This window comes from Drosophila melanogaster, chromosome 2L (genome assembly GCF_000001215.4).
Source record: "Drosophila melanogaster chromosome 2L".
Taxonomy (NCBI): domain Eukaryota; kingdom Metazoa; phylum Arthropoda; class Insecta; order Diptera; family Drosophilidae; genus Drosophila; species Drosophila melanogaster.
The window spans coordinates 8,163,073-8,190,171 of record NT_033779.5 but is presented as its reverse complement, the minus strand read 5'-3'; the positions used below and the strand labels follow the sequence as shown (position 1 = coordinate 8,190,171).

Here is a 27,099-nt window from a genome sequence, read left to right as displayed (position 1 = left end):
ATTTTTATTACAATCAATTTTAATTCTTTATTTTATTTCGCAAGTATTCCACGCAGTTAATAAGCTAATTTTGGAAATGAATCGCTAAAAAAATAGATGCATACATATTACATTTACGTTTTAAGTTGTTCGATTCTTAGTATAAAAATTCATTTTTTTTTACATTCATCATTTTAGTTTCGTTTTGGTATATAAAAAAAAAACATACCGAGCTAGTTGGCGTTTACTAATTTTAAGAGATTGCAAAAGGGAGAAATTTCCATTCGAAGCCAACGCACTATATATCATTTAATTTTTTCATTTTGATATGAATTTGCCTAGAAAGGAGTTATTTAAGCAAATAATATTTGCATTCAATACAAAAATATGTCAAGTGATATGCCTAAAACTAAAGTCAACGCTCTATATATGCAATATGTATCGATTTAGTTATATAGTAGTAAACAGTATAACATTTACGTAATATATTTAATCAGTTGTAAAGGGCACAATTAGGCAAACAGCATAGAAATGTATGCGAATCGAAGCAATGGCTAATTTTACATGATATTGTTTTTTTTTGTATAAATATAAAACATTTATTATTTAATCGCTATTTTTACTTAATAACTCGGATGCTTTAGGTTAGTTATTATATTTACGGTTTCTGTAAAATGCTAAATTCCCTGAATATGAGTTTTCATCATTATTATTAGTATTTTCGCACTTAATCTTCAATTTTTACACTTATTTAGAAGTAACTTAAATAAATTATTTCCTTGATTAGGCAATTATAATTTACTATTATTTGCAATTGTTTGATTTAACAAACATCAACACTTTTCGCTTAGTTACTAAATACACAGTTTTACACATGGGCAGTACTTTTGACAAAAAATCGAACGACTGTATAAATGGGTGATGCGTACTTTTGTGTTTCGATTTGTGTTCTCTTTCTCCTTATAAAAACGTTTAAAAAAGACTATGAAACCTACGATAACGCAATACGTAATAAATACGTAAACAAACTCTACTTTAGTTAAGCGATTGGATTAGGCCTATGTTATTGCGGTTGCTGTGGCTGCAGTTGCTCCGGCCGGCGCACGCTCATTCGACTGGGAATCGAGTCGGTGTCGCCATCATCGTCCACGTACTCCTCCTTGGGACGCGTCCACTTGATTAGCGTTTCGGGCGATCGGTATAGGAAGAGTAATTTGGCAAACAGGTCCTCTTCCAAAGCGAATTCCAATGCCTCCCGTACCTGGAAAACGCAAAGAGGTCATCGAGGGCTAAAAACAAATATGGTTTGATTTACCAGATAAATGTCCAGACAGAGCTGCAGCACTCTATCAACATAGGGCAGATCCTCAAACATGATCTTTCTGTTTTGCCCGCCAATGAAGGACTTCATAAAGCGCGAGGCCAATAACACAAAGGTAGTGTACAGACCAATGATGCTACAGGAGTAAATGGAACAATTTGTACATGTATTCTTGAGGATTCATTTGCCCACTTACCCTCCCGCTGTGAGGAAACTGAACGTGGATGGAAACTTTTTATCGTTGAACGTGTACATCACAATTCCCGAAGTGCAGTTGCTGTATGCAAACTTCGATAGAGTTTCGTTGTAGAAGGTGTCGTTGCAATAGTCCCGAATCTCCCACCACAACCCATTGGTCTCGTTGTCCCGATGCATTTTGATAACCAACGGTCGGTAGTCGTAGTGTTTTGGGCTCAAAACACTTACCACCGCAGCGTCGCCCGAATTGAGAACCTTGATAAACTTGGGTATCATTCCGGGTATCACCACCACTTCTTCAACTTCGGGAGTGGTTCCATTTGTGGTGCCATTGCTGTAAATGGGCTCCACATCATGGGTTTCGCTTAGCATGTGAATGAGTGCTGCTCGTCCCTCAAAGGACTCGTCCAGCGATATGGCATGCTCGTCGCCCACATTTTCCTTTAGCCCCTTGGCAGGAGCCTTTCGGGTGAGGGAATAAGAGAACCGGGCCTTCAGCGTGTGATCTATAATATAAGATAAAAGTTTATTAAAGATACTTAAATATTAGCTGATCAATAATATGAAAATATATCTTACTGTTTCTTAAATCATTTAGTAGTCGCTGCCTATCCGGCGGTGCTATGTTCCACAGAGATGGCGAGTTGCCAGCTAGTCTAACCGCCGCTACATCCGTTGCATCATAGCCGGCAATAAACGTCAAAGCCTGTTTCTCCTTTATGTATGCATTAGTCATCTGAGAGTACATCTCAGGATTGATCTCGAAGATACTGTCGTAGTTGTTCGTTGTGTAGATGGGATCATAGGGTCCAATTCGTATTGATAGCGACACATGGAACGGCACATTCGAGGTGCCCACCGCGTTGCCAAGTGCAAACAAACACAATGGTCCCCAAATGCAAATCACTATCAGCAGGACGATGGTGCCACCCATTATCAGCTTTGAAAGTGAGGCCTTCTTCTGAGCTCTCATGGCCGGAAAATCAGTCTCTGACTGCCGGGTGCAGCGGATAAGATATATATTCGAGAAAATGTCCTCCATCTTTAGCCAATCGAAAATGGTCATGGTGCTGTCAATGCACACCCAATCTAATATGGTTCGCAGCTCGTACAGGAATGGAATCTGCATGTACACCTTAAAGGCAATCATATTGACCATCGAGAAACCCTTGGTGAAGAAGTTGCCTAGAATGCGCTTAGGGTAACCGGATTTGATTTGATAAGAGCTGAGCAGCATGTAAAAGCACTTGATAACGTAGAATATTATTGGAGGTGCGAGGGAGTTGAAAGTGCGCTCCGTAACTGCAGGCACAACGAAGAACATCCAGATGTGTATTCCGATAACCGAAAAGAAGTGGAAGATGATCTTGTTCACCAGGGCTTTGCGCAGATACAAAGCTCGATCAATGACAATGAGCAGGAACTGAACAAGTAGCATAATCAGGAATGGTATGGGCACTTTGTTCTCCGCAAGATATGTCTGCACACCTTCATCACTTTCCGTTTGCTGAGTCTAAAGGCAGAGAATATATGAATGAATTTAATCCCTTAAAATTTATTAATTATTTAAATTGAACTTACTCCAAAAGCAGTGAAGCCGAAAAGAAGCACGAAGAAGTTCACAAAATCGCAGAGGAACATCAGAGCGTAAACATCTGTGGCTAGACGGGATTTGTGGACCAAACTGAAGAAGAATTTGTACAGCGATGAAGTGTACTTGGTGCGCCTAAAATAAAAACGATTATTTTTAATAAGGAATTTGTTAATGCCCAGTCCTTCTTTCACTTACTCTAGCTGATTGATGCCTGTCTTGCTAAACTCGGGCGATCCTGGCAAGGAAGCCTGGCTCACTTGGAGACTCAGCTTCTGAGCAGCATCATCGTTTAGCTGGCGGGAATCCGGTTGGGATAAGTTGTCGCTATCGTCGCGTTCATCACTAAAATAATAGCAAAGGTTACATAATGTAGTCATCTTTTTAAAAGATATTCTGTAACTTACATGCTAGCGGTGGGCTTGGTGAACTGGTTATCCGTGTCCTTGTAGCCCGATTTCCACAGGCCTTGTGATTTAAGCAAATAGCGATGCAGGAATAGAACCAGCAATAGTATCAGGTCGTAAATCGCATAATGGGCCTTATTCTCAACGCCGAATATTTTGGCCGGTGTTAGCGGCTGATTGGGCAGTTGGTGGTAATTGGACCAGATCAGCTTAAACTGGAAGATGCACTTGATCAGCACGATGGCCTGGGTGTAGGCAATCAGCGTGACCCAGAAGGTTTTAGTGGGACGCGGCAGAGACAATGTGCCCCACAAAAAGACCATAATGGGCAGCGGCAGCGAAATGAGACTGGCATTGACCACCTAGAATTGGAAGTGAAATCAAATAAATTCGCAAGGGCATATCAATTCAATATCTTACCTGATTGATGAAAACCACAATGTAGCAGATGAGATCCGTGTTGGCCAACAGGGCATACCACGAGGAGATCAACACCTCGACAATGATGTGATGATCTCTCTGGGCGAAGTTCTCCTCCTCCAGATTGAATTCACCCGCGCTGGAAGATCGACGGAACAATATTAGATAATGGATGTTAATCCCTATGCACATTCGTGGAATCTATCAACTTCACATGCTGGGTGCCGTTTTTCATTTTGAAATGTGTGCGCTGCATGCTCCACAGTCTACATGCGAGTGCATCGTGTGGAACTCGGGTGGAACACAAAAATTAGTATTAAACTAGGATAAATCGAAGCCAGACATACGGTACATACTAGCAAAGAACGCATAGAGATAGATTTAAATCATAGCAGCGAATACAACTTAGTGGAGAGGCAGAGATATGGGATACAAATACAGAAATAGATGCAGTTACAGTTACCAAAAGATACAGAGGGAAGAGACAGAGTCGTGATAGATTTTAAAGTAGTCATGGGTCTGGGCGATGATCATGATCATGAGGATGGGCATGAGCTTAAAAGATAGATATGAAGATATAGAGTTGGGTGGGTCGATTTATACTGCACTGGAATGTTGGACTTCATTTGTAGTTTTACCTTTTATTATCATTTAGTTTTCAATTTTGAAAATGTTGCATATATGTATATTTAAATTTATATTTTATCGCAGTTTGAGCAGATTCTAATTCTTATATCTTTTGAACATTACTTTTTAATAGCTTTAATCAAAAATGTTTAATAACTGGTTACATTTTATTAAAAGGTTTATAAGCTTGTAAACCCTGGGCTTAAGTTCTCGTAAAATCGACCCGCCTGTGAAGAAAGAGTTATAGAGCGTTACGAGCACAAACCGAAAGGCACCAACACATGAATAGGCACATCAATAGGCTAGGGGGTAAGTGGGCTATACGCATAGTTAGTGGGCGGGACCAGTACCTGTCCACCTGCTCGTAGGACCAGTGTTTGCTCAAGGATCCTGAGCCACCGCCGCTGTGGTGATTATGGTAATAGTGTGCACCGCGCTCGATAGATGGCGCTTTAATACGGATCTCAGGCAGGCCACAATCCGATTTTCGACTGAGCATCGTGCTATATATACGAGTTATACATATTTGATACAGCGCATGGAGCATGGAGGGGCAACAGAAATGGAGAATGGAGTGAAATGGAAAATAGGCGTCACAATGCAGTTTAGATGAGGTTCACAAATATATATGTATATAGATATAGAGTAAATTGCTCAAGTATTCGGAGATCTTAGTAGAGTCTTAGAGAGCAGACACTTTTATGTGTGGTTGGGTTAGTTGAGTTTTTTACTGATCTCGTTTTAGATATAGATTGGTAGTATGATTCGATTTACTTACCCCTTGGCTGGCGGCGATGAATTGATTGATTGTTTTCTAACAAAACAAAAATTGATTCGGATGATCGAAATGCGCGCAGAAAAATGTAAAATGTAAGAAAAATAAATTAGTAAGGATCTGTTTTTGTTCATTCTGGAAATTTTGTCTTTGACATATACATAATCACATGGAATTAAAATCTCTACTCCAATGAAATGAGGGACAATTCATTATTTTCTAATTTCGAAAAGAACATGTAAGTGCGTGTAAAACAAAATGTGCGGATTGGATTCAGAAAAAAACTAAAGATTGATTAAGTATATTTGCTAACTTCATTTTGATTGTGTTTAAGTTGTATTATTAAGCTAAAAATTTGCATTTTACTTGAAAAATCGAATTTTGCAACTGGTCATAATGATCATTACGCTTTTGGAATCCCCGCATTTAAAACAACGATTTTCATGTGGTTTTGGGTTACCTATGGGCGACTCCATCCACGGTATCTACAGGCAGTTCGATGATTTCTTCGGCAGCGCGAATATGCTGATGCTGTTGCTGTGGTGTACTGGTTGTATTTGGTTGCAGTGGTTGCAGTGGTTGCAGTGGTTCTGGTGGTGATAGCGGTGTGGTTGTCGTGTTCGTGTTCAGTGTGGTGCTGGTGGGGTCTGAGTGCTCGGTGGCATTCGGTGGTGCGATCACCACCCGCCGCGGGGTGGATGAGGAGGCGGGCGGTTCACTTTCATCGCTTCATCGCAACAGCAGCAACAGCAACATCAATCGATCGGATCGGGTATCAACAACAACATGGTGGCACAAATGATGGAGGTGAGATGGTGAAACATTTTGGCAGGTGTGTCGTTGATTTCGAGAGTAGTAGTATGTTGTGGAAGCAGGTACAGAGTTTCAAACACACGAAACACAAAAGTAAAACGGATATGCAAATAAAAAAAGAAGAAAAAGAATACGAAATAAATAATTGAATAAAAACCGAACATAACTATTAACAAACTTAAATACAAAGATATTGAACGGTTCGTAACGCGATCAGAACACGCTACTCTACGACGTTTGGGGGTTTTCAGTTTCCAAAAATCAAAACTTAATTCAAAATTTTAACGCAAGCGGCGCACACTGGAGCTGGTTTCCAGAATCGCTTTCTAAATACCTCTCTAAATTCGATTTGAGGAAGTGGAACATGGCAGCGGCACTGGACAGCCCCAGACGGTTCAACGAACTGGACTCCTGTAATGGAAAGCAAAATTAGGAATTTTAGGCACACTGCACATAAATAGGATGGATTTAACCCACCTTTAGGGTCTTCTTTTCGCCGGCCAGGATGCGATTCACAAAGCGATAGTTGCGCGAAAAGCGGTTCAGTCTTATGGTCAGCGTGACCAAGAAGCCCTCGAGCAGTCTGATAATGGGATTGGTATCGAAGTCCTCATCCGAATCCTTGGCCGTCACCTCTCCGCTGTCCACTTCCATTTTGGACTTGCTATCGGAGGTCTCCTTGGAGGTTTGCTCACGTCCCAGGCCAGTGGAGGGTGGTGGAATCACAGGCAGATCACCCACATCCCTAGTGGGCGCTGGACTAGCCGAACTGGAAGCCGTTGCCGCATCGCGCTCCTTCGAAATACCCTTACTGGTGGAGGGAAACTCGCCTGTGGGTGCATCCTTCGACTTCTGTGGGTTCAAATAAATATAGCGAGTTAGACCACTGGCTGGTAATAGCTGTAAGAAAGACATTTACACGATATTAACGAAAAACCAAGCTTATACAATATGCAGTTACAAGAAATCGTTTGTAGTTTTTATATGATTTTTTGTTTTTTTTGTACAGTATTTTAAGGTGAGTGCACCCAACTGCTGGTCGGCAGCTTGATATTGCGGGCGCAGTTGAAAAACTTGAGCTCGTGAGCAAAATATGTGAAATCAACGGGAGGTGCGCCAATTTAAGACAAGATATGCAGGTATCTCTGCTCCATAGACTCACAACCTCGAGCAGCGTCTGGCTGCGACGACCAAAGTCGAGCGGTTCGGACAGCGTCGAGGTGCGCATGCCAAGGTCGCACTCAATGGTATCGTCGTCCTCATCGTGGTCGCTGGCCAGGCCGAGATCGGGCCCAATCTTCTCCTTCTCGTCGTCCAACTTCAGGAGAATGCGTGAGCCGGGCTCTGAGGCGTAGGAACGCTCACGCATATAGAAGTGGCGACGATACTCGGCATCATTCAGATCCTTCCACACCTTCGATCATAAGTCGGGGCAATTGGTTGGTTTGGTTTTGGTTTTTGGATTTTTTTTTTGGGAGGGGGTGGAATTTACAAGAATTTAAGTACGGTTCGAAAGTCATGCGGGCAAGTATTGCATGCAGCATGGCCTAAACACAGAGGAATCCCAACTAGAAATATGTGGAAACTCACATCGTAGAGGGTCTTGCGTCGCTGCATCTTCATCTCGCTCTCGGTGATGTTCTCCTCCTCGAGGAAGTCGATCTCGTCGTGTATCAAGTCGAGCTCAAACTTATCGTCCATCTCCTCGAACATATAGTAGTCACCAGCACGGGTAGCTAGGGTAGTAGGGAACATCGAAAACAACATTATTACGGCTCCAGCGAAGTGTTGCATTTATGGTGTTTAACAACATTTAGATAGATATTAGTAAATAGTTGCTAGGAGTAGTAGGGTTTTCTTTATGCATTCAATTTACATAGCAGCACACCGAATTTCATGCAGTTAATCGGGTAGAGATTATATATATATATACATGGCATGGGGGCGGCTTAGTTAGCGAACAAATGAGGCACAACAAACAAAAACTTTACCATGTGGATGTAATTTAATTTCCTTCCTTCTGCGTACTGTTGGTGCAGGAAGTGGATAACCATGTTCTAAAAAATAATCAAATACAAAATAATCAAAAATAAAACGTTGAAAAACGAACAGAATTTAGACATTTGGCTTTAATTGAAATCAAGATGGAACATAATCTAACAACGGCTAACCGATGCTTCATATGTTGTAAATTGTATATTTCTGAACCGATACCCATGGCATTCAATATGCTTATAGACAGTGGAAATATATAATCAGATTTTATATCCGTTTTGAGGTAAATAAAATAAATATTTAGAAAAAGTATTATATTATAAAAAGCTTTTAGAAAAATTTAGAAGAGTTTCATCCATGCAGATCAAAAATCTTAATTTACAACACAAGTGAATCCCCTGAAGCTTAAGAAACTGATTCTAGCAATCACATTTAGATCGATGAAGAGATTTATAATACACTTGTAGCAGCGCTCAGGAGTTCTGATTGCGCACTTAACCATTAACCCAAATGGAAGTAATTGGGAGCTAAGTTATCTAGTTTAGTGTTATTTACAGGCCAGACTCATGGAGGCAGTTTCTTGGGGTCTGCTACACAGGACCCCAATCGGTTTTATTGAAGATTAAAGATCACGCACATTGAACAAATGGTTTTTTCTGTACAGAGTTTCGTTAAAATTGAGCAAAATTATCATTAGAATTTGAGAGTAATGATTCATCCAATACATGGTCCATGCAGCAGAGCAGGCTCGTAGAAGGCGCACATCAGCGACTCCATATAGGAGCTCGTACCCACGGGTCCCCAGCTATGTGGTCTCTGTGCGGATCGCAGAGCGGCCTCGTCCCGAGCTCCGGATAAGTTGCTGGACAACCGCTTGCGCTGCGACTGACTGGCTTCGTCCAAAGAGTAACTGGCGTTTCCCATGCTCTGGTGTCGGCGGTGTAGCGACTTGTGCCGCATGGTAACCACCTCCTCCTTATCCGCCGACTGTTTTGGCAAGTGGGATAAATGAGTGAGCGATTGTTTTCTCCTGGGATGCAAACCGAACACACTTTTCAGCCTTACCACTTATAAATATTTATAACATTATTCTGTCTAAATTAATTAAATTCTTTAATCAAATCAACACTTTAAACTTAATAACACAATGTGAACGGTTTGCATCCCGCACTTTCCACTTTTTACCATTTGCTTTTTCATGGGCGATCGTTTGATGGATACAGTTTCGTTCCAGGAAACAGCGGCATTGGTTGACGACTGACGCCGATGTTCTCGGCGAAGATTTGGAGTCAGATTGGTGGACAGCACAGAGCTGGCTGCACTAGAAGCCATAGCTGTGGCATAAGCAGCCAACGGAGGTGCCAGGCACTGCATCCCAACAGGAGGACTTAGCTCAGGAGGAGCCAATCCCAACGAGATCCTTTTCGGTTCCAAAAATCCCTCGGTCAGGAGAGTAGACAAGGCATCCGTACTCGGCGTGGTTGGCTTCGAAGGCTCTGGGCTTTTGAAAACACATTCCTTTGATTGGCAGCTAAGATCCTTTTTAGGCATTGCCACAGTTGTCTCCTCCTCGCTGACAGACTGAACATCCACATAGTCCGTAATCTCATCACACGGCATCACATTGATTTCCGGTTCAATAATCACGGCAGCGTCTGCGCTGTCCACGCTTTCCACGCTGCCTCCACTGCTGGAGAGGATCGATGCCCTGGCTGGCGATGAAGTGCCTGAGGTGGCGGAGCTATGCTCATCTGGGGTCAGATAGCCAGATCCTTGACAAGAGGTGAAGCTGCTATTGTGGACCAAAGGCGCCACATCGGACATGGCGTGCTCTGAGGGCGTGCGTCGCCCTTCACGAAGCCAAAGATTAATGTAAGACACACACGCGACAATTTCCAACGATCAAAATACAAAAGGGGGAAATTGCAAAAAACGCGACCAGAAGTTCGAGCTCCAAAAAATTACAGATAGGGGAAGAAAAAAACCCCTGGAAGTGATGATGGTGCAAGCACTTACCGTCGAAGTGGGTTTGTTTGTCCAAGGGTCGTAGCATCTTCTGCTGCGTGGCACGGATGCGCTCCATCTTTCGCTTGATCTTATGCAGCACCTGCTTTTCATGGTCGTGTCGATGTGCAATCTGCTTATGTCGTAGGCTCTCAATGATGTCGGCTCCTCTGTGATAAAAATTGTTCAATTAATTGATAGAATGACCAGAGATTTAAAACCCCACCTTGAGGCCAGGATGTTATTTGCTTTGGTGTCCGTTATGATGTGACAGAAGTAGTGCGACTTGAAGATGCGCAGCTGGAAGATGATGAAGGCAAAGCAAATCGTGTCCCACAGAAGGACCACCTGGTGGGTGATCTTAGGACATTCGCCTGGCTTAAGCGCCAATTCAGCCTCCTCGGGCAGCATTATTTGCTCTGTAAGTACATTGCTCGTACATGTGATGCCGAGCATGTGCACCAGCCAGCAGCAGTCTTTCGTCAGTTGGGTCATGAACAAACAGCCGGCCATTTGGAAGGACGTCTTGATAAGTATGTTGGCCACATTGAATGCCAGCAGCCACTTCCAGCGAAAGATGATGGTGTGTATGGGACGCAGATAGAAATCCGATCCCTGCCACAGGAAGATAAACGCTCCGATCAGATAACCCAGTGCCAGCAGATCAGCAATATTGGTGCCGGCCAAGAAAACAACTGCCAGAGTAAACCAGTAGAAGCCGCACAGCACTCCGTTCTTAAGGATGTCCGAGTAGTTGCGTATGTACGAACAAAAGTCGTGGGTGGGATTGTCGAAGGGAACGCGACCTAGCTGAGCAATATCCGCGATCACACTGCGATTGCTGCCACCCGGGTAGTCATCGTTACTGGCATAACGCTGTTCGATGCAGAAGATACTCTTCTGTCGATTCAGAATGACCAAGACAATAAAGTCGAAGATCAGCTTGGGTACGTGGTTGAAGTGCAGGGCTCCTGGCAGCATCGCCCAGCGTTGTATGCCCTCGCCGAAGGGACCTTCATCCCAGGGAAACACTGCAAGGCATACAAAAAAGTTATTAAACTGCACTTATATTGATTGATTCATATCATACCCAGGCATGAGCTCGGCGGCAATCCTACCAGCACTATATACTGTGTCAGTATGGAGATGGCAAAGAATGCCTGAAACACGCCCCATATTTTGGCGCACTGCGATCTCCGTAGAAGCAAAAGCACCACTAGCCACAGAGCATAGACTACGGCAACAATATCCTGGCGATATGTGATGGTAGAGACCAGCGCGATTAGCGATATCTCAATGCCGAATTTGTAGAAGCCAAAGTTGAGGAGATACTTGACCAGTCCCACCAGATCCTTCTCAGCATCAGCTCGAATAATATTGGGGAACAGCAGCTTGGTGGGTGGAGCATTCAGTGCTCCGATCTTGACGCGCATTTGAAGCTGCCGCAAACTGATCACTGCGTGCATGGTCACAATAACCATGTAGATGATGTAGGTGCGCAACAGGCTCATCAGTCCGCCAGTTACCTTGTCAGCCTTGGTGAGACCAATCCACTCCGCATTGTTGGCAGTCCGGTTGTCAGACTGCGAAATATGATTAAGATTAAAATATAATGAGATTTCTCATCGCATAACATTCACTTACACAAACCACATTGTGCTGCGAGTGACTCAAGTACTCGATCTGGTAGATCATCTTGGACAGAACTATGACGGTGACAATGAACGAGATGAGGCGGCTGATCACCACCTGAACGGCCTTCCGCGAGGTGGCGCCCAGCACACAGAAACCCACAAAGATAATGTGCAGTACGCAGACTTCGCTGACACTGCACACGAAGGCTGCGATATACACAGCCTTCATGATGTGCAGCTCCAGGAAGCGCCAGAAGACATCCTTGAAGTTCTTGAAGATGTACTCCGACTTGTTCTTGATCTTGCGGAACGATATGCGCACCAAGTCTCGCACAGATGTCTCGAAATCGGTGGTGGCTCCTGGAGCAGCCTCCGCCGATGGACCCTGAGATTTACGCAGTGAACCGGCGCTGCCACGTCGCTTCGATGGCGCCGGTTCCAAGGCAGTTGTCTCCGTGGGTTTCTGCTGTGCCGATCCGCCAGCCAACGGCTGCTGCTGCAATGATGCAATAAAGCGCTTGTGGAAGTAGTGCACTTGTATGACGGTCAGGATCACAATTATCGTCGGTGAGACCAAATGGAGGAACAGATCCTTGGTCTGATAGCGCTTAAGGCCGATGTCCTTTTGCCTAAAATACAAACATTTGGTTTGATCGGTGAACTTAACATTGTACATGGTCGACTTAAAGATATTAGTTTAGAAAACAAGCCAACTTACAAAGTCGCGGACACATTAAGATAGTCGCTCCAGTACGTGTCGAACTTGTCGAATTGATATGTGTAGATCAATATAAGTATGGACATGGCATAGAAGATCAGAAACAGCCAGAAGCCGTACATGATCTTAACCCACGCCTTGGACGAAGATTGAAAGACTAGCAAGAAGAATAGAAACAGGGCCATGTAGCAGATGCGGAAGCCGGTCATGTTCTCGCCAGTGATGGCGCAAAGGAAGATAACCAGCACGAGTAGCCAGATCCACAGACGCACCAATAGATTTTTGATCACATCGCCGGCCTTCTTTAGGAACTTTGAGGTCTTCTTGCCATCGTTGATGAGGTAGCTGGAGCCAGCCGATCCCACAGTAATCTGCAGTGGGGCAATGAAGTCCGCCAGAGTGCTGTCCCGTCGGCGATCGCGCTTCTCCTTGAAGAACTGTCGTGATGTCACCCAAAACATTAGCACAAACGCTGTCTTCACGATCAGCGGCACACATGGCCGCATTTGGTTCTCGATGGGTCGTTCGAAGCCAATTTGTTGCAGGTTAATGCCCGCAGTCTGCAAATACTTCAGTTAATTAAATTTAATTCGTAATTGAAGTGTCGCAATCTTACGGGAACGCTCGTGGGCAGCTCTTCGTTGTTGAGATCCATGCCGTATATGTATTGGGCAATCAAAAGGGCCTCAGCATACAGAACTATAAAGGGACTGGACCGCATCATGGCCTTCCTCTGGTTGGGAATCATCCACAGTACGTTGGCCGACAGCAAGAGGACAAAAGTCAGCCAACTGTGATACACTATGGACCAGGCCTATCAATAGATTGGATATTTGAAAAGAAAACTATACCATAACTCAAAGATATATGTGCACGAACTTACCATCATAAGAATATTGGTGAATATATAGCTATTCTGATATATGAATCCTCCCACGCTGACGAATCCATACGATATTTGATCCAGTATGGATGTGGTGGTGTTCTCCTGTTCCGATCGCTGCTCCATCGATTCCAGCTGCATGTCGTTGCCCCGCTGAGTGACACTTGGCGCCACCGAGGATCCACTTTCCAGCGGTTGGGGTGTACGTGCCTTTCGCGTGCTTTGCCGCACCAACTATAGATTCAGATATGGTTTTATTAGCTCGGAGTTTGGGTTTATTAGGACAGACATTAAGAAGAGAGATCAGCTTACTAAACAAGATATGTACAGACATAGAGTACTAAAGTTCTAGGACACTACGGGTGTTGATGGCGATCGATAACTAACCGGGTGAGAGTTGCAAACTATTTTGTATCGCTTTGGCGGTGCTCTATGGCCCAGAACACATACATACAGACACACTGGCGCAGTTAGTACAATGTTTAGTTTATATTATGGGTTAGATAATATCCCTTGATATCGGGGGAAATACTACGGCGATTAGTACTACAGATCGCTAGAGATGTTAGATTTAGACGAGTACAGTTTAACATAGACAAATGGCAGACGTTAGGAAAGCTTAATCCAAATGATACATAGAGAGACAGAGGCAGAGTCAGATATAGAGATAGGCTAGAACTAGTCTAATGATTTTTGGGGTTAGGCTTGGGAGAAAGATAAACGCTATTGGCGCAAAGTGGAGTTAGTTTACGTACAGGCGTCGTCTCAGTCGGTTCATTTAACGTTGCACGCTGATCTCGGCGCAAAGAAACCTAAAGCGGAAGTAATAAAAGAGAGAGCATAAACAAAAATCAAAAGAAAAACAAACATACATACAAAAAGGAAAATGGCAGGAAAATCGCAAAGAAAAAAAAAGAAAATAGTGGTCAGACTTTAGCGAAAGCGCACACAAATCGAATAAATTTCGGCGCAGTTTTGGGGTTAAACATTAAGGCACAGACGAACAATTAGTTGGGTTTTAGTTGCGGCCACTAATTGTGTATAGTGTTTGTCCTAGTTTCAATCCTGATACTAATTTCATTATACCCGCAATATTTATTTGAATTATTAATACATTTTAAAGGCTGTAATTGTTTAAAACCAAATAAGTAAACCCCTAAGTGCATTCGAAAAGGACGTTTGCAAATAAAAACGTTAAAGCCGAGATAAGTTTTCCATCAAGTTGTCGTAATGGATTATACTTTTCAGGTCATCTAGGTAAGCCGGCTTATTGGGAATTTTTTGTGTCCCCATTCTAGTACATCCATTCCTATTCATTGTCCACCCGAAATCCCCAAAAATATTCAACATTCACACACTGAATGGAGATCAAAATAGAAAACCCTGGCCCAATCCACTCGCTCGCTTACACTCAAGCGCTGATTGCGGATTGCAGTGGTGGAGGTGGTGGTCGTGGTGGTGGTAATGGTCGTTCCACCTCCGCCAGGATTCGACCCATCCCGACGACCCCGCGATGTCTGCGAGGTGAGCAGCGATAGCTGGCGGTTGACCTTGTTGCCGGTGGTGTTGTTGATGCTGCTGCTATTGCAATCTAGTTGCTGCCCAAGTGCGGTGGCGGGCTTGGGCTCCAGCTAAGGAGTTCGGTATTTCGGTGTTCGTGGATTTCGGTGTTTAGGTGTTCAGGTGTTTAGGTGTTCAGGTGTTCGGTGTTGTGTGTTAGTGACAATTGGTTTTTTGTTAGGTGTGTTAGATGTGTTTATATCATGTTTTCGTTTAGGCGTGCATAGATTTTTGTGTTAGAAGATTTGAAATTGAAGTGGTTTATCCGGATGCGTATGGCAGCATAAGAAGAGCAGAAATTGAGAGCAGATAAAACTATATTCCAGTGTTTGTCAGATTTTTAAGAAGAATGAAAGCGATTTCAAGAGGCATATACATAGTTCCAATCTTTTAAATTTTTAAATTTTAGCCAAAAGAAGTAGTAAATATTTCAAATTAGGGCCGCTTTCACTCTTGTTAAATGAAGCCTGTTGTTTAATCTTATAATCTGTTTCAGCAGTCTAAACCAGAAGACTTTTGCATTCAATTTCCCCACAATTGAAACTTACCCGTGGCTTAATCAGATGCTTGGTGGTCAGTGCCAGTGCGAAATAGGCAAAGAACAACGCAAAGGGATTGAGGTACGAGTCCAGGGATAGCTTATTATTGTACAGAAAGACTCGTATATCCGGCGAGCAGTAGGATTCAATAAGCGGTTCCAGTCCAATCAATCTGATGAACAGAGAAAGATGATAGTCTGATGATTTCCCGGCACAGCAACGTCCACGCTCTTACTTACCGAGCTGTCAGGGTGGTATGATTGAGGTGGCTCTGCATCCATGGCGTCTGGTATGACACAATGGACAGGGAGTGCAGCACGAGGACGACCATCACGCAGCGCAGCAACAAAGCGAAGCCCCTGCAACAAAAAAGGTGCGAGAATACAAAGAGGAAAAGTGAGTAGGAAGTCCGGAATTGATGGCGTTGATGGGATACGCACCGTTGCAGCGTCTGGCATGTTGCCCAGTAGGTGCCGGACAGCAGGAAAATGAGAAAGTAAAATCCGCCAGGCACCGAGGGACGCAGTACGGCCGCAAAGAACAGCGTGGCCAGGCAGAACAGAGGAGCTGTCGATGAAAGCGATTCATTAAATTTGATTGAAAAACATTCGTTGGGGGGAGCCTATGAATTCTCCGAGGATGTTGTTTGAAAAACTTCTGGGGAATGTGGTAGGCAAACTAAAGTTTAAGTATTTTCAGACTAATTCTTGATACAAAGTATATATAACAAGATCTGTATGTTAATTACCGCTATAAATTTACGTTTCAAGTGGGTTCAGTATAAGTAGTTCCTACTTACAGATCTTGACCAAGCCCTCAAAGTGTATGTGCTGGCTGATCATGGACACTCGTTTCCTCAGCTGCTGCTGCTGTTGCTGCAGCGGCGTGGTGACCGTGGCCTGTTGCACATCTCCTCCATTGGCATCTGCGGCAGATGGCTGAGAAGATGTCTGCGCGTTTTCCGCCTGGCCATCGACCACCTCGCCGTTCTCCAGCTGCTCGGCGCCGACGGGCTGTGAGGCCACTCGCTTCACCGTGAGATACGAACCCAGGGAGGTGGCGAAAACCAACACCTCAGGCACTAGCCATTCGATGATGGCAAATGGCCTACAAAATATATAGTATTAATAAACCGGCACGGCATCACATGATCGCCAAAACACCCACTGTAGATCAATAAAGCTCACGAAGCCAATGTGACGCAGCAGACGCTCACTGAACGAGCAATTGTAGATGGGCAGCGTGAGGCTGACCGCCAGAATCTGTAGCGTTATGTGACCCAAGAGGACCAGCGTGCTCAACGTCAGCAGGATGATGAAGAAGGCAGTCACAGATCCTTTGAAGTTGCGTCGCGTGGCCAGCGGAACAAAGGGCGACACAAAGAACATCAAAAGGTAGACAAAGGATATGCCCACTGGTCGCATCAGGGCAGCTAAATTTATAAGAAATTCGGTTATGTATTAATTGAATTCTTTGTACTAGAAATCGAACTACTAACCGAGTACCAGAACCGCTGGCACCACGATGCGCTGGAGCACCATGCACGCATAGCTGAAGACCATTTTGATGGATGCCTCCGGCGCCGTTCTCCTCCAGATGCGTATCCGGACTCAGACTCCGACTCCAACGCAGTAGCATTCATAAAAGCCTCAGCTTCGAGTGCAATTTGTTGTCACAAGCGGCGCAGAGCAGCTGAAAGATGAAGAAAATAACAAATTGCACTTGAGTTTCAGTCCAAGGAAACCCGCAACTCCGCCTGTTGCTACTTGCACTTTAAGGCTTAAAGATTAATAGTCCTTAATTAAGCTGACCCTAAAAAACCCCAAAATATTTCACGGATATAAACTTTGACACAATTTTAATTAACACTGCTAGGAAAGCAAATAAAATCCAGCCAAAGCTGAGGAGAAGGCGTGGCAGTTGGTAGTCGCACGCTATCCTGAATTGGGTGGGGTTAGTTTCAATTTTCCGCTTCCGCTTTTCACATTTTCCAGTTGCGAAAGTAGCGAGAGGAGTGGCCACGCAGCTCAAGCTTAAGGGAGTCGAGTCTAGGAGGCAAGGGGACCATCCATATATAGGTTTTGTAATTGACATTCAATGGCACATAATGTGGCATTTATTCGAATACGGTTTAAACTAATGGTGCAGAAACTGTCGAGTCCAAGAATGAAAGAAAGAAAGCCATTCAGAATGCCAAGGATAATGGCGAAGGAGCATATCAAACGTTTGAATTAGCTAATATTACCCTTGATACCCTTATTTATTGAATACAAAACTGCCAATTAATAAGCTTGATTATTTATAACATTATAAAGCTATAGAATTTCAATGGAATTATGTTTGCTTATTATATGCTCCAAAGCTTTCCATTTAGTTTAGCTTATCTTTAATATTTTAAAAAGAACTTATATATACAGCATTAATTTCAAATATTTTTGTCTATTTCATTTGCACAAAAAATAAAGTAATACGGAATTTATTTAAAGTGGTTCTTTATCAGTAAAAATGTTGTTGTTTCATTGAACTCGTTTCTTTGGCTAATTTACAGATCCACTCAAGTCACATATAATAGAGAAAAAACCACATGAATTCCTGACCTAATGCCTCACATGCACAGTGTAACTACAAACGCAAAATGAGCAACAAAACTGCTAATTTCAGTGAATGGCGAAAAAAGATCAACAGCCATGACGTAATTTGGCATGTTCAAAACTTTTAATTCCTCACTTTTGGCTGGGTTAATAAGAACAACAAGGCGGCAAACAAAGAAAGCAACAAAGAGTGCGAAATTGTGGGGAAAAGAGACGCCACCCACGCCTCCAACGCAAATATATCCGACATAATGTCAGCTAATAAGAGAGAGAGAGGCAGAAAATTCGAAAAGCGAGGGTCTGCGGCAGTTGAGCCACCGAGCCGACAAACCTCAAGTGGTGCCACACCTAACCCCACAACCACCCACGACCACCCTCTTCACCACCATCCCGCCGCCCTTGGGCAAACAAACAGATTCAGCTAGACGGGCGAAAAAATAGAATAAAAAATAGAATGATAGAACGAACCACAACAACGAGCCGGTTTGCCCCCAAATGGCGATAAAAAGCAGTGGTAGGCATATGAAAACAAAAAAAGGCACTCTACTGTTTTAACAAAATAAATGCGGGCTGTTGGTGTTTGGTGAGTTAAAAAGGGGGAAGGCGGCAGACCGGCGGATTCTCTGTCTGAGCAGATGTCTAATGGCACAATAATGCTGATGGAAATGCGACTGTCTATATGGATGTTTAATACACAGACTAGGCAATAAGAATGGGTATTTCAGATACAAGGAAGCTAGTTTAAAAGAATAGTGTGCTTTTAAACGTAAAATAAATATATTTAAATGCTTACACTTAAGCGGTTGAATACAGCTTATAAAATACTTCGATGATAAATGATGAGAAACTCGCGATTTTTCTTTAAGGATAGGCAGTAGCTTCATTTTTTCAGAATTTCTTAACCATTTTCAAAACCCATATGTTACGCATTATGGTGGTTTTATAATTTGATCATTGCATAAAGACGAAGTAATCTCATAATCGGAGCTCTTTTCCACTTTCATCGGCGGAGAGAGAGCGACACGTCTCCATCGTTCCATCAAAAATCGAATGGCACACGTGTTGCTTCTATGCTTTGGGGCTTGATTATGGGCCTACACAGACATTCCAAGGCACACACACACACACACACCCCCCTTTTTGGGGAACCCTAACGTCTCTTCACACCCCCCACCCCCCTCGCACTGACAATGAATATGAAATGTTTAACCCGCGTGCTATTCGCAACTAATTCATTTGCCATGCACGCATCGCTGATTGCTGAGCTGCTGCTGCTGTTTGTGATTATATTATAAGCATTATAATGTATATGAAAACTCAGATAGTCAGATATCCAGATACTCAGATACTCAGATACCCCGATATCTATATGCCAATCGAGGGGCCAGCTGCTGTTGTCTCTCCGCAATCATGGGGGTAGCCAGCCTTTTCCTTTGCCCCATTCGATGTTTTCGATTTCTGCTACTGTTTCGATTTGATTTCCATTTCCATTCCGATCGAAATGTTTATTGTCTTTCGATTTCGAACATAAGTAGCATTCTCATGTGTGTGCTTTCATTGGGTTAACTTGGCACACATATTTTCAATGGGCACATCAATGTCGCTGTCGCTATTGAGATTCCCAATGTTGCCCTTGTTTGATATGTTCAATGCAGATGAAATGCATGTTTTGGCACTTGAAAACAAACATTAACATTTGTTTTGGACGAAACGCAGGCAGCTGCCGGCAAAATGTCCCATGTGGCGTATACGTGATTTTAACGTATTTCTTCGAAATAAATCATTGTTAAAAGTACAAACAAATTGCCGATAAATTAGCAAGCATGTGTACTTTTAGCTTGTTGTCCAAAGAATTATCTCGCTTGCATTCATAATTATTTGTGTTATGAGTAATAGCATAGAAATATATTTTGCTTATCGTTGAAATGTTTGAGAATCACATATTTTGAATTCGTGTTGTTTCACTAGCTGGTCTTGACAGAAATTGGAGCTTCAAGTCCCTGGCACAATACCCATTTCAACTCTCTCGAAGTTTCGGAATAACCAAGATGAAGCGCTTTATCTTAAGCCGCTTACATGAATAACGAAATTGAGCTGCAAGGGACGAGCTCAATTGCCAGACTACCATCATCTCGCACTCAGATCGACCTTCATCCTCGCCTTGGAGCCCCCGAAACCCTCGTGGCATTCATTAGAGCAGCTTCATTGCCAAGTCCCCCAGTCACTTGAACTTTGTCTGGGCGGCAACTCTTGCAATAATATTTGCAATTCTATTTTCCCAAGTGCACTGGCGAAACGGAAAAGTCGGAAAAGCGTTGACAAAGTCAACTAATCTCTGTCCAGTTAGTCTGTATTCTTTGCCTCCCTTGCCGCGTGTCTGTGGCCCATTAATTTACCATTAATTACGAATGTCCAGCGAGTGGCGTGGGCTTTTCTTTTTCTTCTTTTTTAGCTTTTTTTTTGCTGCCCACTTTCAACTTGCTCTATTTTTAGTGTAGGTTTAGTTCTTTTCTAGAACCTTGTAATCCAAGAATTATTGCACTGGCTTGGATACCTCTGCCAGTTTTTCCAACCACATCTAGATGCAATTGTCGCTGGAAAACCCATTGATGTCACACTACTTTTGATTCTGGCTTCTGTTTTAGAGCGACGATGACGTCACCTTGTGTAAAAAATGACAATGTCACTACTACTCCGCAAATTGTTAACCCCTTGTTGCCACGTGTGCTCGGTTGCTTTAAAAGAAGTAACTATCCGCGAACCAAAGCATAATTACTTAATAGCACGCAATGCTCATTCCAAAAAGTGGGAGTAGCGAAAATAATGAACAAACAACTTCAGTTGACATTCTTGGTGTGCGTTTGAAAAGTAAGCTTGCCCATAAAAACAGAGAACTTCGCATGTCATTTTATTTTACAATAAGTTTCTGTATTTAGTTGTTAAGTTTCTTCTAAAGCGAAAAATCGTAGGGTAATGTGGTTTTGATTACATAATGAATGTAAGAACTCGGTTATTTGGTAAAGTCACATTCAAATGATTCAAAAATAAAAAGGAATGCTCTGAAATTTATCACGATTTTATTTGACCAACAGCAGTCGGCATTTAAAAAGGTCACAATATACATTTCATTACAAGCCACACACCAAATTATTTATCATTCAAGTATCATTTCAGCCCGCATTAATCAACAAGGGTTAATTGAATCACACAATTTATGGTTAATGTGCGATAAATCCGAATGGGATCGTAAACAATAACATGCATCGGCAGCCATGTCATTGCATCTGGAGAAGATTTGGGTCACTTGCAGCACTTTCCTTGCTCTTTTATGCAACGGTTAAGGGTTTGGGGCAGCTCCTACAATTACGTGTACGTAAATTTCACAAGGGAAATTAATTTCAAAGTGGTTGCAACCCCACAAGCGCACACACACATTTAACTTGTTTTTGTGTACGGCGCTGGGCAGAAAGAGTGAGCTAATGGGCCGACAAGCTGTGGCCAACGCCTTCGTTTCACTCAAAGTGACAGCAGCTGGCCAGGGAGGAGCAGGAGGAGCAGTAGGAGACATGGGGGCGGTCTAACCAAAATGCATATTCGTCTCTGGTCTTGGCCTACATTTATCTTGGCGAGCGAGCCCCCTCTGCCGCTTCCACCGTGGATAAAACTCTGGGGATGTCTATAAATACAATTGCATTTAATTTTTAAACAGTCGCATCTATTTCTATTTTTAAAAGAAATGTCTTTATTAGCACAGCTAGGAAGATTGTTTGAATGAATTGAATTTAGTTTTTCACTCAAATTATTACTAAATGAATACGAGTCTTTCAGTTTAACAAGTTAACCAGCTGATTATTTGATTAAATTGAGCAGTTAATATTTGGGCTAATCAGTGAAAGTGCTACTAGAATCCAAACATTTTGCGACTTTGGACCACGGTAAACTGCACCAGCTGTGCACAAGAGCATCGGCGACAAAGTGGCAGGGGCATGTGGATGATGCGGCCTGTGGATTCTCCATAGTGTGCAAATATCATAAAATGTGCAGCGAGCACATCTCTCTGTTTGACCTGTCAGAGCATATTACACATCCGCCATGTGTGCCGTGTGTCTAAAGCAAGGGCAAGAAGCAAACTGGCATAGCTCCTGCCTTGTTGTCCATTAACAAACAATTTGGCTGATGCATTCGGGCAAAGGAGCAGGCAGGAGCAGCTAGTTTCGCTTCCCGTTTTTTATGATTCACTTTTATTTTTTTTTTATACCTTTGCCCCTTTTTTTTAATCTATTTGAAAGGCCAAAGCCCGCTGAGCACGTACATGTACATGTGTGCAATTGCTCCGCCCAGAAAATTGTCGCGTTCCGCTAACGCGACATTAATAGTAACAAATGTGGCGAAATGGTAATGGACTGGACATCCTCCATACCACACTTTCCATTTCATTTGGTCCGCCATAAAAGTATTTTTTGGTCGTTTTATGACAGTCACTTTTGCCTTTCGCTCACTAATTTCGTTGCCATTTGACCCCTGCTTAAAATATAAACAGGAGGATTCTCAGTGCTAAATGCCATGCTCTTTTCATTCATCATCATATATCAACGAAATAGTTGCTCCGACCTTCGCTCCATTGCCCAATCCCTCAGAGAAGACACGCAACAGTTTTTTCCAGACACATTTCTTTCGCAAATTGGAAACGGGAGTGCGGGCTAGGCTGTCAAATGAGTGTCGTCCTGACGGGCGGTCCTTCGGATTACGACCTGACATTAACATGCTTCCAAATAGTTGACTCAACTCGACCCGAGGGATAGGACATAGTTGAGTCAACAGGTTTTGGCCCTGAAACGGGGCGCATTTTATTCAAATGACGGTGGGGCTTGTCAAATGACGTACAAAGTTATCTAACAACTCGATTAAAATGTTTTACTTAAGGTCAAGGATTGAATGAAGCTATCCTAAAAATAATATTAAATGAGATATGTGCTTTACAGGCAAAACTTTATTTAGTTTAAAATCTCCTTTTAATGAGAGTAAGAACTTTTTGTTTGGTGCTATCAATGCATCCAATCAATTTTCTTAAACTATTTAAATTATTTGCTTACACTCTAAACAAAATGCCTTAGAAGGAGAAATATATTCTTTATAAATAAATTCCCGGCTGGCAGTGAAGCATGTCCACAACCATCCACGCGCATCATTGCACACTTTGTAAAGGGGAATTCAAGATCGAAAGCCAAGACAACAAATTGTTGGGAACCATAATTGAGAAGAAAACTCAATGAAAATTCTGAACCCAGACTCAGTTGGTTTCTCACGGCCATCGAAACAGTGCGAAAAATCGGCAACAAAAACATTCACGCATGAGAAGTCAACCAGCTAGCTAGGATTATCTGCAAACATATACTCGATATACTCAGATTTATTTGACTGAATAATAATATGTCTGAATAAACTTGCAAACATATATGTATATATTTTATTTTCTGATTGCTGGCCGCACACCCACAATGCCACGATAAGATACATAGATGTATATTACTTCTGATAGAAACTGACTGCGATAAAACTAAAATTTAATTAACGCATTTAGAAGCGCTGACAGGTTAGCAAATGTGGAATCGAAGGAAATTCTCACATGAAATGTAAAGTATGTTCTTGGTATGCGTTGAAAGCGTTGAAATAAAGCTAAATCTAAAAACGAGTTCTATGTGCGAGACCGGCAGATGACTAAATATCAAACCCGACTCACAGACAGAATGAGACTTTTGTTTTATTGTATCTAGATACTCGCTTATGTATAAGTTGTGTTTGGGATTATGTATATAGATATATACCACTCTGGTTCCGTGTGCGATGACGCAACAACGCATAAAATGTTAAGGAATTCGTTTTCTTTATTTTAGTTTTCTTGCTCGCCTCTGGCGGCAGCATTTTGTTGAAGTATTTCGGTTCAAAAAAAGGCCACAACAAGGCAAAGGCCAAGAGCAGGTAGGAAAATACAGAGGAAACTATAACAGCTGCTGCCCTTCGCCTCCTTTAAATGCATCCTATTTACCTGTAGGTGTTCTGGCCAGAAAACCGAAAAGTTGGGCAAGTCACTGGGAATAAGATAAGCAAATAGGCCAAGCCGTTTGTTTGGTGTGGTTTACCAAAAGTACAAATATTAGTTTAAGAGAGGTAAAGACAAATATTAAGCTAGTTCAATAAGTAAATCCTAATTGTAAAGAGGCAAATTTAAAAATTTGATTTATCCAAAATCAGCTTCTTGAAGCTATTGAATCGAATGAAAATTCATTTCACCCATATTTTTTAATTTTCTTAATTTTGCAAGTGTGTTTTTTACACATGCAGGTTGCATAGATGCAAACAAATATGTTAAAGGCGGGAAACGGGGTGTATGAAATAAAAGGGTCCCAGCGAACACAAAAGAAAAATCGCAGTGGCATCATTGAGAGACAAACAAAACAAGCTGCAAAAATAACTGCAGCTGTTGCAGTTTTATAAATGTGGATACCCAAAAACCTACTCCTTCGGCTCGTCCTCCGCCATCCAAAAGGGCTGGCTACCTATCCAATCTGCACACATATATAGTATAGATATATTATATACTATATATGGGGTTAGATGTGAACGGTCTGTTGTCGCTCGCTCGGTTGGTTGGTTGGTTGTTTTGCTTGGCTTTCCACAATAAAAGTGAAATTTTCTCGTGCCAAATTCTGTTTGAAGGTGGTGTGCGGGTGTTCGGTGGTAACGACTTTTAGCCACTGACACTGAAACATTTCGTGGATAACTTTCCGAGGTTGCACAGGGCAACATAAACTAATTGCAACAACATTTCCGTCCGTCTTACAACGAAGAAGCAATCAAAAAAAAGCTACTTTGATAAATGAAATGAGAACTAATGATGGAGATTATTTTCCGTCCCTTTTTTGGCCATTAATCAATGTGGCTCTAGGCCTGCTCACTGCATTGCAGTTTAATAACTTGATTTGTGTACATCTCATTAAAATTTGCCTCAAACATTTTTGCGGCAACCAACTCAAATGCGAATGGCCGCAAATCAAAACAAAATTTTGTTTAAAGATCTATGAAAATTGTAATTTCGCTAAACAAAACGAAAGAACAAACGCTGAAATCAAAGTTCAAAATCATTGATCTGATCAGAAATCAAACATAAGGGGCAATTACATGATAATAATTGAGTAAATAGGTAATTTTTAAAAATATTCATGAAGTCATCGGCAGCATCTGGAATTAGTGTTTCATTGAGAAAGCAAACAGCAAATACATTCAGATTCCCAAGCCGATGATAATGCCACAGGTCTAGACTGGCGATAGTCGTGTGTCCCACCCAACGAAATGCGTCATTTATTGATTGCAAATAAATATCTGGGAACGCAACAAGCGACACCAAAGCCAAAACCAAATCGGATGCAATGCCTCATTCAAAAGTGAGTCAAAACGAAATATGTATTTAAAAGTATTTCAAAGCATGAGGTAACATTTCCGTTTGTCAAATACAAATGAGACCCACGTAGATAATAACATGATGCAAAGAAATCTAAATCATTACTATCAGCTCAAACATGCATTTAATGTGTATGCAATTGTTTGATTTTAATGATTATTTTAAACGCAGTCATGTGCTGCCGGCTTAAAATTGAAGTATGTAAATAATAAACAAACACCTTTATTTACATATGTATGTACATTGCCCCAAAAGAACAAACAGCAGTGCCATGTGCTCAAAACCTAAGACTGATAAGACTAAAGCCCAGTTTTTAATCCCCAAAGCAAGAACGCAGCTGCTATCAAAATATTAGAAACATTAAAAAAAAAAAAAAAACATTTATTTATTTACGAAACTAAACTTATTATAAAGCTTGGATGAGCAAAGGGACATCCGGTAAAAAAAACTTGAAACTTCTGTTCAGTATATATGTATATTTTTGTACTAATATTTTGTTCTCCACTCCCATCTGACTTATGATTATGACTCGCGTTTTAAGCGTTCATCCATGACCATGAGTTATCTGACCGCTAATGGGTTAACTTCTAGTGGTGTTATCGCCGCACTTGAAAGTAAATACTTGTTAAATGAAAGGGGTTTACTACTGAAACGCTTATCGCGGCAGAGAAATGTAAATAAATGAAAGTTATTTGCGCTGATTTGACGCTTTTCCGTGCCTGCGCTAATTCCTCAAACTAATTGACACAGAAACGGATTTAAAAAACTTGCAGTACGCGATAATGAAATTAAAAATAGATCAACAGCTGAAAATACACGGTGTGCGAGCGAGATGGCGTGATCGGGCTATGGCCAGGAAAGTCAAACAAAAGCCAGCGGGGCAGAAAGAGATGGAGAGGGGGAAGTGAGAAGTGAGAAAAACACAAAGAACTAGAACACGGGAAATCAGAATGGGAAATCAAATGCGTTTGGTTTTCTTGTTTGCCTGCTCTTCACACTTGTTATTTGTGAATCTCGAATTTGTTTGACGAGTCGAAAGACCTTCAGCTTCAGCTATTTAGCGCCCTTTTTATCGAGTTGCTAGGCATTCGGAGTCGAGCAAAACAGAGAAAATATGGCCAAGTTCCACGGTGTCTTACCACATTTGCATAAGCTCTGCGAACGGCGACCACAACAAAAACGAAAGCGAACGATTTTTACCGATTTATCACCAGGAACGCACACTTAACCATACACTTTCTTTATTTTAACGAACTTTTCAGATCTTTTCGATCACTTTTGACCACTTTTCACCACTCTTTTTCTGACGGTGCAAATTATTTGGTAAGAACTTTAGCGCATTTGTTATTGTTTCGTTTCGGCTTCGATTTTTACAGGCACTGCGTTGTGTTTGCCCAAATCCGCGTATTGCATCGATTTTGGTTGCGAACTGCGTATATAGCGTAGTATCCGTATCCGTGTGCTCAGCATTAACCGAAAATATCGTTAATGTAACATTTTCTCCCGGCAATTTGTGCACTTTTTGTTACTTTTAGCGGAGCACCGGACGCACGACCAACGCAGATGAAAACATTTCGAACTGAAT

At 42.2% G+C, this 27,099-nt stretch overlaps 1 protein-coding gene across 11 annotated transcripts; it reads right to left on the bottom strand.

Moving 5' to 3' along the window:
- Window positions 1-34: 34 nt before the first annotated feature.
- Window positions 35-27,099, bottom strand: Piezo. Of its 11 annotated transcripts, NM_001316385.1 has the most exons (31): window positions 26,654-27,099; window positions 16,963-17,156; window positions 16,632-16,896; window positions 16,264-16,571; window positions 15,905-16,031; window positions 15,704-15,823; window positions 15,474-15,636; window positions 13,366-13,599; window positions 13,099-13,296; window positions 12,483-13,042; window positions 11,775-12,393; window positions 11,221-11,713; window positions 10,357-11,161; window positions 10,143-10,300; window positions 9,312-9,976; window positions 8,852-9,113; window positions 7,722-7,867; window positions 7,294-7,545; window positions 6,609-6,983; window positions 6,466-6,542; window positions 5,779-6,045; window positions 5,322-5,357; window positions 4,894-5,046; window positions 3,917-4,055; window positions 3,497-3,858; window positions 3,288-3,434; window positions 3,080-3,224; window positions 2,078-3,011; window positions 1,497-2,004; window positions 1,295-1,436; window positions 35-1,240 (listed from the first exon to the last, which is right to left on the bottom strand). In NM_001316385.1, the coding sequence occupies exons 2-31, from the start codon at window positions 17,024-17,026 to the stop codon at window positions 1,043-1,045; spliced, it is 8,922 nt and encodes a 2,973-aa protein (NP_001303314.1). In that variant the 5' UTR covers window positions 17,027-17,156; window positions 26,654-27,099; the 3' UTR covers window positions 35-1,042. The 11 variants fall into 11 exon arrangements, with proteins under 11 accessions (NP_001303314.1, NP_723354.3, NP_001036346.3 ...); NM_164795.6 differs by lacking the exons at window positions 4,894-5,046; window positions 8,852-9,113; window positions 9,312-9,976 and adding exons at window positions 8,123-8,188; window positions 14,775-14,996; NM_001042881.5 differs by lacking the exons at window positions 5,779-6,045; window positions 8,852-9,113; window positions 9,312-9,976 and adding exons at window positions 8,123-8,188; window positions 14,775-14,996.